Source organism: Thermobia domestica, chromosome 11 (genome assembly GCF_964235325.1).
Source record: "Thermobia domestica chromosome 11, izTheDome1.hap1.1, whole genome shotgun sequence".
In the NCBI taxonomy this organism is placed as follows: domain Eukaryota; kingdom Metazoa; phylum Arthropoda; class Insecta; order Zygentoma; family Lepismatidae; genus Thermobia; species Thermobia domestica.
Window position 1 is genome coordinate 826,439 of NC_137464.1, and position 17,200 is coordinate 843,638.

Sequence of the window (17,200 nt, forward strand, 5' to 3'; positions counted from 1 at the left end):
AAACTGACAGAACGCTGGGACTTGCTATATATAAGCTTTGAAGCAAAAGCGTTAATATTCCTGCAATGCAGTATAAGGCATTCTGACTTCACATAATGTCAAGACGCGATAATTTTTGTGGGCAACATTTAGAACACAAGTGTATTCAGATAAAACCTGCCAAATCGAGCAATCATAAAGCAAAGTTCGAACATATTATTGCTGTATTAGAAAAGCATTTGATGCAGAAGACCATATGATACATTTGACGATTTTAAGAGGCCTTATCACTGCGAAATTAAAATACAGCTAATTTTACAGTAATTATGTGATATCTTCAAATAGATAAAAGATAATCGAAATGTGGAAGAAGAGCGCGCTAGACAATATTATTGATATAGACTAGGTATCACAAGTCACCTAGTAGTTTTCTGTTTGCAGCCATTTAGAAACGCCAAATAAATGCCGATTTTCTTGATGGCTGGAAATCGAAAACAGATAAGTGAAAAATGGAGTGAAATCTTTAGTTTTACGTCCTACGATTATGCCGGTTAGGCTAAAGGAGACGGTAATGATGCGAAATGATTGAAATGGTGGAATGAAGAAAGTGGAGGAAACGGAAGAACCCCGAGAAAACCCACGAGCACGGTGTTTGTCCACCACAAAGTCCACACGGCGCGAGCTGAGATCGAACCAGAGACCCCAAAACAGATAAGTGAGTCGTGATAATGGTATCTCATGTAAAATAATATTGACTAGCGAGCTCTTGTTCCACTTTTCGATTATCTTTTATTTATTTGAAGATATAATTACTGTAAAGTTAGCGATATTTTAATTTCGCCGTGATGGGGCCTCTTAAAATACAATCGACTTACAAGTAACTTACAGAATAAAAAAATGAAAAAAAAAATGTTATAGATTTATTGCAGTATTCCTTTTGGCATTAGGAAACTACAAAAAAGGAAGACGAAAAAGACAATATATGACAAACTAATCCCCTCCGCTCTTATGCTTGTATGACACAACTGGTCACGTGATGTGACTGGTAGTAGTGGTGAGGCAAACTAGACGCATGTATAAAATTCGTGAATAACAAAGCATGCGTATAATAATACATACTTTGAGGGAACTCTCTTCTCTTTGTCAAGATACAGACATACATACGCACGCACATTCACACACAGAGAGAATTACAGCTTTCGGAAATAGGCTTTTGCTCCAGTTCATGAAAACCACGACTGGCTTCACAAAAGAGGAGAAAGAAGTATAAAGCCTGAGACAACCCTCCACCCCCTTTCTTAACAATCACCCAAACAACAATGATAAGTGACGTAGCAGAATAGCTTATCCTTTCGCACTTGCTTACAACATAAAACGGTGGAGCACACATTAGAATATTCATCGGGAAACTGGCTATAAAAAAAAAAAAAAAAAAAAAAAAAAAAAAAAAAAAAAAAACCCTATTAAGAGAAACAAGACGATAAAAGAAAAGAACGCGACGCAAGCGTTTGTAGACACAGGGCGCAGCGTAATGTATTCCAACGAGGTCGATAAATGGTAATTGCCATTTGCCAACGCGGTCCCCCGTCAACTTCTCCAAGACAAAGTATGGTGGCGCTTCGATCGAATGTTAATTCTTCCACTATTTATGTGTGAAACAAAATATTCATTATGGACGGACGGATGGTGACGAATTCGCCCATCACGGCTGCACTACTTCAATATATCTAACAAAAGGCACACACACACACACACACATACAACTGAACAAGACTACCAGCAGCAAACACAACACGACGAATGTATGATGTCAGCAATCCATTTTCAACAGCTCACAGCGATTCCGTACAATGGGGGAAGTAAGGAAAGGCATATCAGAGATACGGAGTGGGAGAACAAATATAGAAAAACAAGTGTTTTAGAAGATGCCGTCACACAACAAATAAGAAGTCATTGTTATACACGTTATTTTTCCCCTCTCTTTGTCTTCAAGGTTCCTACTTCCTGATTAGCCCCAGTGGCACTAAGACTCCATTCTGAGAAGAAATAGTATAAGCTAGAAGAAGACAAAAAGAGTCGCCTTGCATCACAAGACTAATTCATCAACAGTCCTAACATGAATGTCATGAATCTAGAATAGCACAAGAATGTACTAAATTAGGTCACAACTGTGTGTGTGGTCCATCGATCTTCTTTGTTTCTTTCTATAAGAATGAAGAAATAATTCTATACTGTATCTATGTAGACTGTGTCTATAAGAACGTTGAAATTCATGGCTCTAGATCCTAGCTTGTATCTATAAAGGAAGTCATAGCTCTTTCTCCTAGCTTGTATAAAGGAAGACAGCTCTTGCTCCTAGCTTGTATCTATAAAGGAAGTCATAGCTCTTGCTCCTAGCTTGTATCTATAAAGGAAGTCATAGTTCTTGCTCCTAGCTTGTATCTATAAGGCTGAAAATATTCGTGGTTTTGGCTCTTAACAGAACGAAGAGAATTCTTCCCTTGGTTTCTAGGTTATATCTATAAGAATGTACAAAGTCACGGCTTTGGCTCCTAGTTGTGTCTAAAAATGAAGAAACTTCTCATGACTGTAGGCTTGTATCTAAGTATAAACAAACTACTCACGATTGTAGCTCCTAGCTTGTATCTAAGTATGAAGAAACTCCTTATAACTGTAGCTCCTTGCTTGTATCTAAGTACGAAGAAACTACTCCTAGCTTGTATCTAAAATTAAGGAACTGAAAGGTTTGGCGCTAGCTTGTATCTAAGAATAAAATCTTATGACTTTGACTCTTAATTTGTATTTATAAGAATGAAGAGACTTATTCCTTTAGCTTGTAGATTGTATCTAAGAAACTCATTCCTCTGGCTTATAGGTTGTATCTCAAGAATATAGAAATTCATGGATTTGGGTCTCAGCTTGTATTTAAGAATGAAAGACCTCATGGTTTTTATTCCTGTCTTTTCATTGCAGGAACTATGTTGACTTCTTTGACGGCTTATACACAGAGAACAGGCATCATTAGATAACCGAGACCGTACGCAAGAGGTTTTATCCAATTCTACGACTCAGGAGGAAATATGCGTTTGAAGTTTGAAAGATGGGGACGGAATGGTCACACAAGAGGAGATTTTCGACGTCTTCTGGGTTTCTGAGCTAGAAGATAGCTATCAAGCCTGAAACCAGAAATGTTTAAACGACATTTTTCGTAGATGTTGTGTTAAGAAAAGGTGACGTGGTCACCACAACCACCTGATCAACTTATAAACTTGGCCATACATGGGAATTTTTAAGTCGTGCAGCTAGGGATGCGCACGAGACAAGATTTATGGCTGTCTCGACTCGAAAATGTGCTGTAAAAGTGATGTCTCGACTCGAAAAATATTTTTTTCTATTGGAAAAGCCGTGTCTCGACTCGAATTTTGTCAGGAAAATCCTGTCTCGACTCGTCTCGTGCGCATCCCTACGTGCAGCCTAGCTGTGGAGTTGCAGGATCGGGAAACAGCAGTGGGTATCTATCAGCTTTAGATCCTAGGATATTCAGAAGAATGCAATGGAACTTGCAAGTGGGCATGTGGGACAAGTTCTTATAACGAAATATTGGATAGGTTAATAATTACCTGTACCTTGGGTAGAAAGTGCTCATACATAAGCACTATACCTTATAGAATGTTAATTTAATAATAACAAAAGAAGAAGGTTTTTAATATCTGTAAGATATTGGAGAGTAATAGATAGTTCGTTGCTATGTAATTGTTTATGGATACCTAATTCTCGTGTATGTGCACGACAGTGTGAATGACAAATACATTAAAAGTGTATCTACTAATAAACCATTTAAAACCGTTCATCTACTTTATAATTCTGATAGAGAAGGTGAGAATAGTATTATATACATAATTATAAAAAAATATTTTTACATGAAAACAGTTACTACCACTCAAGTTCTTTATATCATCGATCGAACCAGGTTGACGACTACCCTTGGTGAGTCGTTATAAAAATTTTGGTTTACCTCACCCGGGACTTCTTGTAAATTCACTACCCGAAGAAAAGTAAGGGTGAATTTACTTTTGTAATAAAGTTAATGAATACAAATTTCACAAGACTGAGAAGTGGTAGAATAATAATAAGAAAAATGAACGGTAACGCTATGGAGAATGAACCCAATGATAGTGACAACGGTGAACATAGTGTAACACCAGGAATGACACTAGAAGACCGAATCTTGTTAGCCTTACAGCGGCAAGAACAATATCGTAAAGACGATTCGGAAGCCATGAAGCGACTGGAACAAAATTTGGTTCATATATCCAACAAGCAATACGAGGAATTGAAGCAGACGATAGAACAGAAGATAGAACAGAAGTTCGAAGAATCCAACAAGCGATATGAGGAATTAAGTAAACGAATGGAACAGAAGTCAGATGAAACGAAACAATCAATTATCCAGGCGATGAATGACATCACCTCGCAGTTCGAGGAAAAATTAAAAAGAATATCTGAGGATTGTCAGGATAATCACGACCACATTATCCAAGAAATCAGTGATGTAAAAAAGGATTTAGAAGTAATGGAATCTTCTGTTCGTCAGCAAAAGGTTCAGGTCACCAATAATTCAAACAACATACGTGCAAATACACAACTGATAGCTACTCTACAGGAGGAAATGAGGAAGCTACAGGTCAAGGACAACGCACACCACAATAATACGGTCAGTGATCATTTGGAGTTTCCCCATTCACAAGAGATGACCTCGCCTCCACCCACATCTGATGAGGACCTTATTTTGGAAGAAATTCATCCGAAGAGTACTGATGGACGGATAAGAGACGGTACAACAACACATCACGTCATGGATAGGAATTGTCACCCAATAAGTACTCGGAACGATAAAAGGAAGGTAAAGTTAAACGTTAAGATGAGTGAAATACGTGCCATGAGTAAATTCAGTGGTAAATGTAATGAGAATGCTACTTCGTTCCTGGAAAAATTTCAGGACGAATGCAATATAATGTGTATAGATAGATCACAATATATGAAGCTAATCCCTCATTTATTACTCCCACCATGTTCCTTATGGTTTAAGGCAATACGTGATCACATCAATACATATGAGGAATTCAAGGCAGCGCTGATCGCCAATTATGAAAATGATATTTTGCTTGCAAATAGAGATGCCACGATTAGAAATCAACATTTCAATCCTCGTTTACACAAATCTGTTGTCGAGTTTGTTGTAAATACCTACAACGAATTAAAAGTTGTTAATCCATTGCAGTCGGAATCTAGAATAATAGCATCCATTCGAAATTTGCTCCCATTTAAGTTACAACAAATCTTGTTTTCTACACAGTGTATGAGTTTCAACCATTTGTTAATGCTCGTTCAATGTTATGAAACTCAATACCATGCTTTGAATCAACAAGCAAGTGTGAGTAAAAGTAAGAATAATTCAGATCATTTTGTACCTGTTAGGAATCTAGATATCCGTAGTATGAACAATACGGAATACAACCGAAGTCGAGTAAATTCTAGCAATCCAAACGAGCAAAATAGGCAAAGCTATGCAGGAAATCAACCTAACCTAACCAATCACAACAATAATTATGTCAGATCACCCGATCGAAGTAGACATAAAAACAATCGAAAGATATGGCGAAATTCCAGGAATACGACAAATTACGTGGATAGACATAATCGCTGTTCAAGAGATGGCACTTCGTATCAAAATCAGAATCACGATGCAATACATGTACAACATATAGTGGAACCTAATCAAGATTGTGCCGTACAATGTACCTTATTAGAATCATATGCTAGTACAAATTTAAATTGATTCTAGTTAATGAAGTTAGTGTTAAACCCATATCAGTTATATATTCTTGTGAATTTTTATTTTTAAGTTTATGTGTTAGTATCAATAATGAAAACAATTCTTATAACTTCGGTATACAGACAATATGAGGAATTATAATTCGGTTCATAATTGATTAAAAGCAAAGATTATTTATATTAGATTGACTTGTGTTGAAAACTTAATTGTCAGAGATTATGTTAAATATAAGATTCATTCTTTTAAGCTAATTACTCAACGACTATCTTGGATAAGATTCTTCATTATTCTGATGCCTTATAGATCCAATGTTTATTTTGAAATATCATCTAAAATAATTAATATATAATGCGCCCTGCATCATGGTGACTCATGTATTAAAACGTAATTGATTCTTACGATTTTGACTTCGTACCCTTCAAAAATTATATATTAAGCGACGACGTTTAATAAATGAATATAATTAATGTAATAAAATATAAGTAGTAATGAAATGAAAGATTTGTTATAAATATATATATATATATATATATATATATATATATATATATATATATATATATATATATATATATATATATGAAATGTAATGAAGATATACGAGGAACGATCAAAATGTAAAGGACATATGTAATGTAAGATTTCTATTGTAAACGGACCAGTGATTCTTGAAGATAAAAGCCAAGTTCGTTTATGACTTTTATATTCAGTCCCATCGTCGGGCGACATTTTTATATAACGAAATATTGGATAGGTTAATAATTACCTGTACCTTGGGTAGAAAGTGCTCATACATAAGCACTATACCTTATAGAATGTTAATTTAATAATAACAAAAGAAGAAGGTTTTTAATATCTGTAAGATATTGGAGAGTAATAGATAGTTCGTTGCTATGTAATTGTTTATGGATACCTAATTCTCGTGTATGTGCACGACAGTGTGAATGACAAATACATTAAAAGTGTATCTACTAATAAACCATTTAAAACCGTTCATCTACTTTATAATTCTGATAGAGAAGGTGAGAATAGTATTATATACATAATTATAAAAAAATATTTTTACATGAAAACAGTTACTACCACTCAAGTTCTTTATATCATCGATCGAACCAGGTTGACGACTACCCTTGGTGAGTCGTTATATTCTGCGTTGAGAAATAAAGCCCTTCCCATTCATTCTATTCTTTGGTCTTACTGTCGCTCCTTGACACTCCTCCGAGAAACAAAGGGCCCTCTGAACGTCATAATTTGGCCACTGAAATAACTTATGGAACGTTGAAAGAATAAAGTATATCTAGATTATCTGTAACAAATGCAATGCGAATCCCTGTCTTCTTTAACTCTGTCTTTTCACACTTACACGGGGTTGACATTTATGGTTTGCTCAGTGCCAGATATCGCCCTCTGTTAACCCCTTTTATTGAGTATACGCTATATGTGTATATAGTTATAGCATATGTGTTATACAATACATTTAGAAACAAATTCGGCAGAATACGTGTGGATCAATCACTAAATAAATCACAATAATTATTAAATATAAGTAGAACACTCACCACATCCGGGGTACTGGCTCCATCTGTATGTGACGTCGAGTCGGCGTTACTGCGATTCGCATCGCTCCCATTCGTGGAACCACCCAACTCAGCCGCGGTGGGTTTTGACGAGTCTCTCTCGTCTATTACTAAGTCGATTGGCATCTTACCTTTCAGGCAACTAATGTACCTGTGGCAGAAATTATCGCACAATTCGTGTACCTGGAAAACAAAATATTACTGTTATAAACGGCAATTGCATTCTCTAATTACATGTGTTATGACATCACGATACAATAAAAACAATGAAATGTGTTTATAAATTATTAAAGTGGTGGTGGGCTAATCTATTTTTTTACAGAGTTGCTAACGAGACAAGAGTTGAGGCTGACTCGAGTCGAAACGTTGTTGTAAAAGTGATGTCTCGTCTCGTGAGCAACCTTATATGTGGGATTTGAGTACAGAAGCCTTAAAATTGAAATTTAAAATATGATGCAAATAGTACATAAACAAAATTAGATTAAACAAATTAATAAATTCTGCTAAGACAGTACAAAGGATCTAGCCCAGAAATTTTAATTTCGTCCGGTAGATGTCACCCGCTATTTAACGGCGCGCTGTGTATGCAATTATGGACCTTTGCTTCAATAGCAGAAAGTGGGATGTGGATAGCCACAGTTAAACTCACCGTTACCTGTGAAGATGTTGACAGATAGACGTCATTAACAAACTCGTCCAAGATAATCACTCCATCTATCTATTCGCTCTACAATATTCGAATGCACTAGTTTCTAATCCCACAGTAAGCAACAAGTAATTATCATTCAATCTTGGTGGTGAAAAGGAACGGTGAAGCTGTAACGTATGATCGGTCGCAGGATTGGTCAACGGGAGCAATTGCCCCTTGGGGTTTCGAAGTGTGTTCAGTACTATGAAATACGTGTATAAATATTAGATTTGTTTAGTTACTATACTATTTAAAATACTTATACAACATTATACTATACTATTTGACATTAAATTCTATAATGCTGTAGAATTACTATAATTAATGAAGCAATGTGCGTAAATAATTGTTATTAAGTTTTTGTGTACGCGTATGCCAAAATGTGTGTGCCAGAGATGGGCACCCTCACTCATTCTGCCCTCAAGAGGGCCGCTCTCACCCTCACTTACCCTCATTTTGGTAGATGAGGGTGAGTATGAGAGTCGATTGAGGGTGAATGTGAATGGAGCTTAGAGCGTGAACAATATTTGAGTGTGAGGGCTGGTGAATGTGAGTGAGTTGATTGAGAGTGAGTGTGAGGGCACCAATAATATTTGAGTCTGAAGGCGTGTGAGGGTGAGCGTGAAGGAGTTGGTTAAGAGTGAGGGCGTAGGTACTACTTGCGTGTGTGGGCGAGTGAGTGAGTGTGAGTGAGGGCGCCTGAATAATATTTGAGGGTTAAGGCAGATGAGTGTGAGTGCGACTGAGGGTGAATGTGAGTGAGGGTTAAGGAAAATGCCCATCTCTAGTGTGTTGTGACTACGCTTGTGTTTCGGTCTTTTCCCCTTCCCCCTCAAAAAATAAAAAAATAAAATAAAAAATAAAAAAAATCGTGCGGACATCCTTGCTTTAATGAATCAATCTTTGTATATCTTGAATGAACAAAACCGTATATATGACAACCACAAAGTCAAAAGGAGCTAGTTCCGAGTTTTTTCAAGAATTTTCCTCAGTGATGTCTATGTATAAAGCATATCATTTTAAAATTGTCATCATATATTATACATATATATCCATCAGACAAGATGCTTGACAATTTCCGTATTCTACGAAAGAGAGAGAGAAAAAAGATAAATTTTATTTTGCGTAATTTATATTTGGTATTGCAGTCAGCACGAGAACTCTGCTATTGTAGCATTTATCAACTGGAATGGCGGGAAGAGGAGGGAACAGGGAGGAGTTCGGAGAGCAAGCAGTCAGCTAGTAATAAAATTCTTTTAATTTCATCAACAGCAATCAACCGCATCCACCATATAATCAATTACGATCCTCCATCGGGGGTTGGTTTAGGAGGGGGGGGGGGTGAGAGATATTTCAGAAATGCTGGAATACCAATCTAAGAGGAGAAAACTATTTTGCAAACAAAAGCGAGAAAGAAAAGCGGGAAAAAAGTTATGTCGTTGATGAAAGTAGCTAGTGTTTGTGCAACCCCTTTTCAAAACATTTCTCGTGGGTGACAGATATTACTTGGCTTGTCCTCCAGATGTCAGGCAGGGCCTTCGCATTGGAATTCGAATCCCAAATTCCAACGAGAAGCATAACAATAGAACATCAGCCTAGCTACAACAACTACGAGGGGCAGGAGGGGGGAGGGAAGAAATTGAGCGGCCACAGAGATGAGAAGATACACGAAATTCCAAGGGGGTGGGTGAGGGAGGGGAAATGTGGATGTGCTGGGCACGAAAACTAGGAAAGGAGTTTCGTTCAATGGCTTCTGGTAAGGGTAAATAGGACAGGGGTTAGGTTAGCAAGAAACAGACAACAACTAACTACTCTCGTGCTATTTGTTAACGAGGACGCCACTGGGCAATTTTCTGCTCGCAGACATTTCCCAACTAACTTACTCCGTCCGTGACTATGCATCCCAGAAACAGAGTTTCCATCTTTCAAAAATTAAGATTTCGCCAAATTATTACCTATTAGAATTACGTATTTAAGTTCCACGATTACGATCTGTAAGTTGAAAAAAACAGATGACAGACAATATGCACAATTCACAGTGACATTTGCACATTCACCCCTAATTGGTTCGGACTGTCACGTCTCGCCTACCTCATGTCAGAAGCTTTTTTTAACGAACTCGCAGTTGTCAAAACTTCAAATTATCAATATAAAACAACAAAAGGTAATGGGATACGCTCACTAGAGGATGGACAAAAGACCATCTACGAGTTATATCTGCTCGTGAGGGTGAAATCCCGTAGCGAGTGAGATTCTACCAGTGCCAAAGCCAAAGCGTATTAAGGCAATCTCTCATCTGTCAGTTTTCCAGAAACCAGAAGGTACCAAATCTCACAATATAACCACGACTTGGCCGAGTCCAACCTACGATTTGGGAAACCCTGAGAACCACGGAACTACAATCTCAGTCCTGTCTACCTCAGATTAAGGATAAGGTATTATCTGCACTACTGGAATCAATGACTCGTGCACTCTACCCATTCGGGAGTGGGATGTCCTTTCCTGAAACTAACTTAACCTACATCAAAGAGCAAGGCTTTGGGTAGATAATTGTTAGGTGTTCCTCACGGACAAGAAAAATATGGACTACTCGATCGAAAGTTCACGGTTACAACATGGACAATGGAAGTTTGTACAAGCCCCTCTAGGTTGAATTAATTTTTAACAATTCTCCTTGCTACAATATTTCAGAGTACCTTACACATGCGTCGTCACAAACATTAATTTTTACAATTATCGTATATTCAACTACGTGACACCTGTACCAAATACTTTGATCTAAAAGATATTCGTTCAAACTTACAAACGACAAACTTACAGTCAGATGTGGAATATTTAAAAAACCTTGTAGAACTGTATTTCCAAGTTCCTTCCGGATGAACGTATTAACATCCACTTCTTCCACGTGTGACAACCTGGACTACCAACCATCCAAATGATAATGTTATTTTCGGGAAGCCATACAGAGATAATACGTGCCAGGAACTTTTTTTCTATATAATATTAACAGTCAAAATTAATTTCTTGGCGGTCCGCTTGCCACTGAATAACAAGAATACACTGAAAAGTTCCACTCCAGAAATACGACTTCTTCGTTGCCACAATACGATAGTTTACAAGGCGAAAATCTACTCCTTTCCAGCGGTAAAAGTGAGGGGGAACGATGAGTGCGCCGTTCTCTCACTTCCAGAAAATATACATGGCGTCCTTCCAGTTCCTAAAAAGTACAATGGGCTAAGATAGATACGGGGGACGGCGTGACGTCATGCATCCCCCTCCTTTTTCAGATCCTCTTTTACCCCTGCTCCTTTTCGTATTATTTATTACTTCTTCAGTAACCATGTCACACCGCAAAAAAAAAGTGAATTTTAAGTGTTAATACTAAATAAAATAATAATAATGATAACACTGTATTACTTTTCCATGAGTACATACACAAAAAAAATCACGCTATTCTTGTCTTGTATATTTTTTCCCTCGAATCATTACAAAACTCTAATAATAATGACAGTCATTTGTCATTTCCGCTTCCAATTTTGTGTTAATAAAATGTCACCCACTCAAGTGGCATAAAAGAGTAATTTCACAAATGACCGGAATACATTCATAATGTTAACCTCAAGAATTCATAATATAATTCATACTTACTGTATGTATATATACATATTGATACGAAAAAAAACATTGACAATTTTATTTCTTTATTGGATTTCAACTGGGTCACAGGAATGAGTTTTGCTCTATTATCGAAAATTTTCTATAATTTGGTTCTTCTATTCAGTATTTAGGATGTGACAACTGAATGTTAAATCGGAGGGGTGGTGAAGAACAGATACGGAGACCGGTAGTAATGAATTTTTCCGATTGCGGAAAAATTTTGTCCTTCGCTGATTTCTGGCCGCCTGATGCTGAAATAACACACCGCTGGTAGTAGTCCATTCATGGCATATAGTGTCTGTGAAAGAGATAATCAACTGTCAGCTTCAACTGTCTAGCTGCGTCAGATCATTTGACTGAGTCGCTGTAGAGTTGGTGCTACATCTGGGCTGTAGGGTGCGTCTGAGTCACTGCAGCCTTGGCAATAACAACCGTGTGGCCATGCAGTAAGCGAGCTTAATGCATTGGGCCTGTTTCAAATAACAACCTTCTACGATCTGAGACAGCTCGCCAGTTGAAGCTGACAGATTATTTCTTGTATAGATGGCACTATACTCCGTAAACTGCTTACTACCAATGGTGCCATATTTCAATATCAGGGCCACGGTGGCTCAGTAGTACAGCGTTCACCTCTGGAGCGTGGGGTCCTGGTTGCATCCCCGCAAAAGACAAGTGAACTTTGTGGTGGACAAACATCGTGTGCGTGGGTTTTATCGGGGTTCTCCCTTTTCCTCCCACTTTCTTCCTTCTACCATTTCATTCATTTCTCATCATCACCGTCTCCTTTAGCCTAGCCGGCATAATCGTGGGACGTAAAACTTAAAGATTTTAATATCAGTTCAGAAACTTTTGGAAATCCTCTAGTATGACGGGAGTGAGGTATTGTCACTTACATAAGAAAACGTGGAGTACATGTAGAATTTGAGTTTGAAAACTCATTGAAAAGATACTTTTGAAGGTGGAAGAAAACTGTTAACATTGATAGCATTGAACTGGCATAGTGGGATAGAGTCTCCACACTCCCCATGTTTTGAAATCCCTGATATTCAATTCAACTTGAAATACGAACATAAATACTCTCACTGGAATCGAACCGGTGTCTATGCTTATCAAAGGCCATCACGATAACCACCGAACCACAAGCAAAGAGACAGAAATATGCAAATCATTATTTATACAGAGCACTCACCGGAATTCGAACCTACGACTACACAAGACTGAAACAACAAAATAGCGTGTTAGTGATAAACCGTATATAAAGGAGTATCATTAAAGCCATTCACAGTTGACAATTATCATTCATGTCACTCCGATGCGCATAGGTGGGATGATTTCAAAGGAACATGATGAATGTTCGTGGATCAAACAAACATGACTATATAATTATGATTTCATGTCACAGAAAAAAGAAAAGTAACTCATTCATTTGTAGTTTAAGTGTTGTGACAAGTAAAGAGCGCCATGTCGATTCTGATAGTTTTTAGTCTTCACTTCCTGCATACAAGAACACCAGTAATTTACCAATCAGAAACATTGTTTAATTGTCACTGTGTGTTCTATTACATTTTAAGTGTGGTGCTTATTTCATGAGTTGTGAAATGACACGAGCCTGAGAGGAAAGGGGGGCGACGGATCTTTTTTTTTTATTATTTATTTTTTGATAGATTTAATGTTTGTCATGCATAGAGAATAAGTCACGAATAAACGCTGTCTTCATTACGTGATAAAAAGAACTGTGTAGTGTTTACATATGCAGACAGTGTGTTACGTAGATGGCCTGTTTCGCATTCGTAACAAAATGTGGAGGGGATACTCTGTACATATAACCTATATTGAGAGGTGGTTCTTTTTTCTTCTTTTGCATTATTATTATTCACCATTGCCTACGTATGCTCGAAGGTTGTTTCGCCGATTGAGGTAAACAATAACTGAATTCAGGCTTTCAAGGAGAATACAGCCTCACGGACTTTAGAGACAAATCTACACAGCAAACGACACCGAATTCTTTTATTTATTTTTATTTTTATTTTTTTAAGGTTAATCTTCCCTACTTCGTAAACTGATATTTCTGTACTAGTTTAAGGTGATTTGTTTTAAGAAGTAATAATCAAAAGATGCTAACATGTATCCCAGATCTTTCCAATGCCTTTTGTAGGAAGCGATAATATTAAAATAATTCAACGTAATTCAAGAGAACAATAGTTTATTTAAACTTTGTCCAAAGCCAAGTTGAATAACTAAAAAATCACCAATATTCCCAATGTATTTTGTAGGGAGCCACAATATTCAAACCTTGTACAAGGACAAGTTGAATAACTAATCAAAAAATAATTCCCTATCCGAACGACATGAGCTCCCGCCGGAAATCGAACCCTTGATCCCATGCACGAAAGCCAAGCGTGGAAGCCATTAGAGCAGGAACAGAGGAACGAGCTCGCTCGCAAAGTTAAAAAAAGTAACAGATTTCGGTGAGGAAGACTCATGTTCGACTCCGGCTGGAGGTTATGCTTCGATAGTTCGGCCCCAAGGTTCAATTATATCTCCACGTATGCTGAAAAGGAGGACGAGAAATTGCAAAACAACCAATCATATATGCTTACCACTGAGAATCGAACGCGAAATCACGAGCGGTAAGTGATTCAGCTACACAGAAGCAAAAATAAATCTTTAAAAAAGACGTTTATAATACAATCAAAATGAGTCACTCATAGGACTGCACGGATCTCAGTCTAGTGAGAACGATCTCCAATTTACATTATCTGCCCCCTATTCCCAAGAAATTGTTCAGAGACTTCAAATATTCCAGTTCCAAATATACCACCACTACCACTTGGCGTAAATAACCCTTTTTCTGGGCCTGAGCTGCTCCAACGCCATCTGTTAGCGACCGGCTGAACTATGTCCAGTCTAGCGACGAATATGTGTCAACATGCTGCTTCGCCGTACCTGTAACAGGTGCACCAGGAGCTTTTTAAACCTAGTAGCCGTAACGTCTTTTATTCAATAGACACCCCAGTTAGCCTCACGACGCCGAAAATTGGGAACCAGCTACCAGGGGGAATAGAACCCACGACCATGTGTACGTGAGTGCAACGCTCCATCCATTAAACTACGGTGTCCGGTTTCAAATACAAAAGGATTTTAATTATGTCACCTCGCAGATTGCTTCTGATTTGTACATTCACAATCTACTAATTTTCCTTTACTGGGCTTTACTAGAGCAGCATCACATAATAAAAAAAAAAAAGAAAGAAAAAAACCTTTTCCACCCACATGTAAATATCTCCTGTCTCCACACGCCCGTTGCGCTTCATGTGCACACAGAACACAGTCTTTACGAAGCGAGCATCCTTACCACATAACCACAAATTCTAATGAATGAAGATATTTTTTTCCTCTGAGGAAATTATTCCGAGAAGGTCTTAAGGAAATCGTGCAGGTAATTGTAAAATCCAAAACCACTGAAAGCTACGAAGCCACATTCTTAAATAAGGGCGCCCTCTGCACTTCTTCTTCTTGACAAAAAGAACTGACTATATATAAAAAAGAAATGTTCTAAGCATATAAGGACAGGGTATTCCTTTTACTAGAAAACTTAGTAACAATTGTCTGTTATTTAATAACTGAAAAGAAAAAAAAATTAAAGCTGACCATTAAAAATAAAATATTTAAAATACCAACAACAGAGCCTCGAAGAATAAAAATGACCAGCTGCGACAGAAGCCTTGTAATTTGGCCGTCGTAAGACGTCAGGAAGGCATTCAGAATCCGAGCATTACAATAAGAATATTTCTCTGTCTTTTAATTTACAAGAAAAATGAAAACTTGAATCATCTGCAAATGGTTACTTTGATATCGATCACAAGACCTTCTACTATAGCCTTTGACCCAGCCTTAGTTTCATAATGCTGGTATTACATATTTCAGGATTTCTCTTAGGGTGTAGTTAGCATCAAAGCTCAGGGCGGGGGGAATGATATACTTGGAGTATAGGAGAGAAAAACAATTACTGTTGACTATGGAACGAGAAGTATGTACATTTTTATTCGAGACGAGACAAAAAGCCTGACAATTCTCGTCTCCCTTTCGAAACGAGATGAGGAATTTGATAATGAATTTTTTCAGTTTAACATCCCACGACTATGTCCTTCAAGTTAAGGGAGACGATGATTAAAGCAAATAAGTGATGATGGATGAATTGGTGGAATGATAAAGTGGGAGGAAACGGGGTGTTCCGAGAAAATCCACGCACACCATGTTGTCCACTACAAATTTACTTGGTAGGAGATCAAACCAGGAACCTTATGCACCAGAGGTAAACGCTCTACCACTGGGCTACCGTGCCCCCTGAGAACAATTTAATACTTGAAAATGTATTTAACCCATTTAATCCCAAATTAGTTTTGTTTTAGAATTTCTTAATTCCTTCTACACTTATTGATTCTGACCTCATTTAATATATTTTGAGCATTTTAGTAGTAGCAGATGGACTGGTAGCAGGTCCTTATTGTAAAAGACGAAATAAATCCACAACAAATAATCCACAGACAAAAATTGATAAAAAGAAATTGTTTCCATTTGGGAACAATGGGATTAAAAGGGTTAAATACAAGATTAAGAACTTAAAAAAAAAAAAAGTTCCTAATCACACAAGACAACTAGAAAACTGGATAAGAAATGGATGAAGCTTTTCCCGAACTCCTCAACCGCGATTGAAAGATAGTATATTATACAATTTATTCCGCTAAACGAGCTGAAAATTAAAGACAAAACAACCTTGAGCTAATCTAAGTACAACTACTGAAACAAGCGTCAACTGTCACAAATAATATGTGTGTTGGCGAAGACACATGTATAAACGGTAAACGTACCATACATGAACAGAACGCTACCTACGAACGGATAAAAATCAGGTCGTACGCGTGCATATGTTAACTCTGTATCTGTGCAAAAGAAGAAAAGAAATATGTTTACAATTAACAACGACATATGCAGGTATTTAAAAATAAATCAGTTGCAATCCGACGCGATCATCTGATTAAAAAAAAAAAAATCACGTCGATTTGGAATTGTTAATATTGCCAATAGATGGAAGGTCAGTTGCTATATTCCTATCACGTTTAAGAGCTCCCTCGGGGCTATGGGGATAGTGTACGGGGCTTTAGAGCAGGAAAGTCGGTTCGATTCCCGGCGAAACTCGTGATTTAGATCCGATGTTAAAGGTAGTCACAACAGCGAAATTAAACTACCACTAATTTTTTAGTTTTTCTGTAACATCTTCAAAACAAATAAAAAATATTCGAAAAGCAGAAAGGTAGTGAACTAGACAATACGATTTTGCATGTGATACCGTTATCACAACTCATCTATCTGCTTTCGATTTGCAACTGTCGATAGGTTTAGCAATTTTTTTTTTTTTTTGGGGTGCTATAAATAGCAGCATACCAAAAGCAGATAAGTGAA

The 17,200-nt window shown here is 37.4% G+C and overlaps 1 protein-coding gene across 1 annotated transcript in view; it reads right to left on the reverse strand.

Moving 5' to 3' along the window:
- The window catches only part of hth (Meis homeobox homothorax), a gene marked incomplete in the record, with an annotated part of 832,122 nt that overhangs the window by 644,415 nt on the left and 170,507 nt on the right, over positions 1 to 17,200 (reverse strand). Inside the window, 1 exon segment of the mRNA XM_081729908.1 lies at positions 7,375 to 7,575. Coding sequence (XP_081586034.1) covers positions 7,375 to 7,575 — 201 coding nt within the window.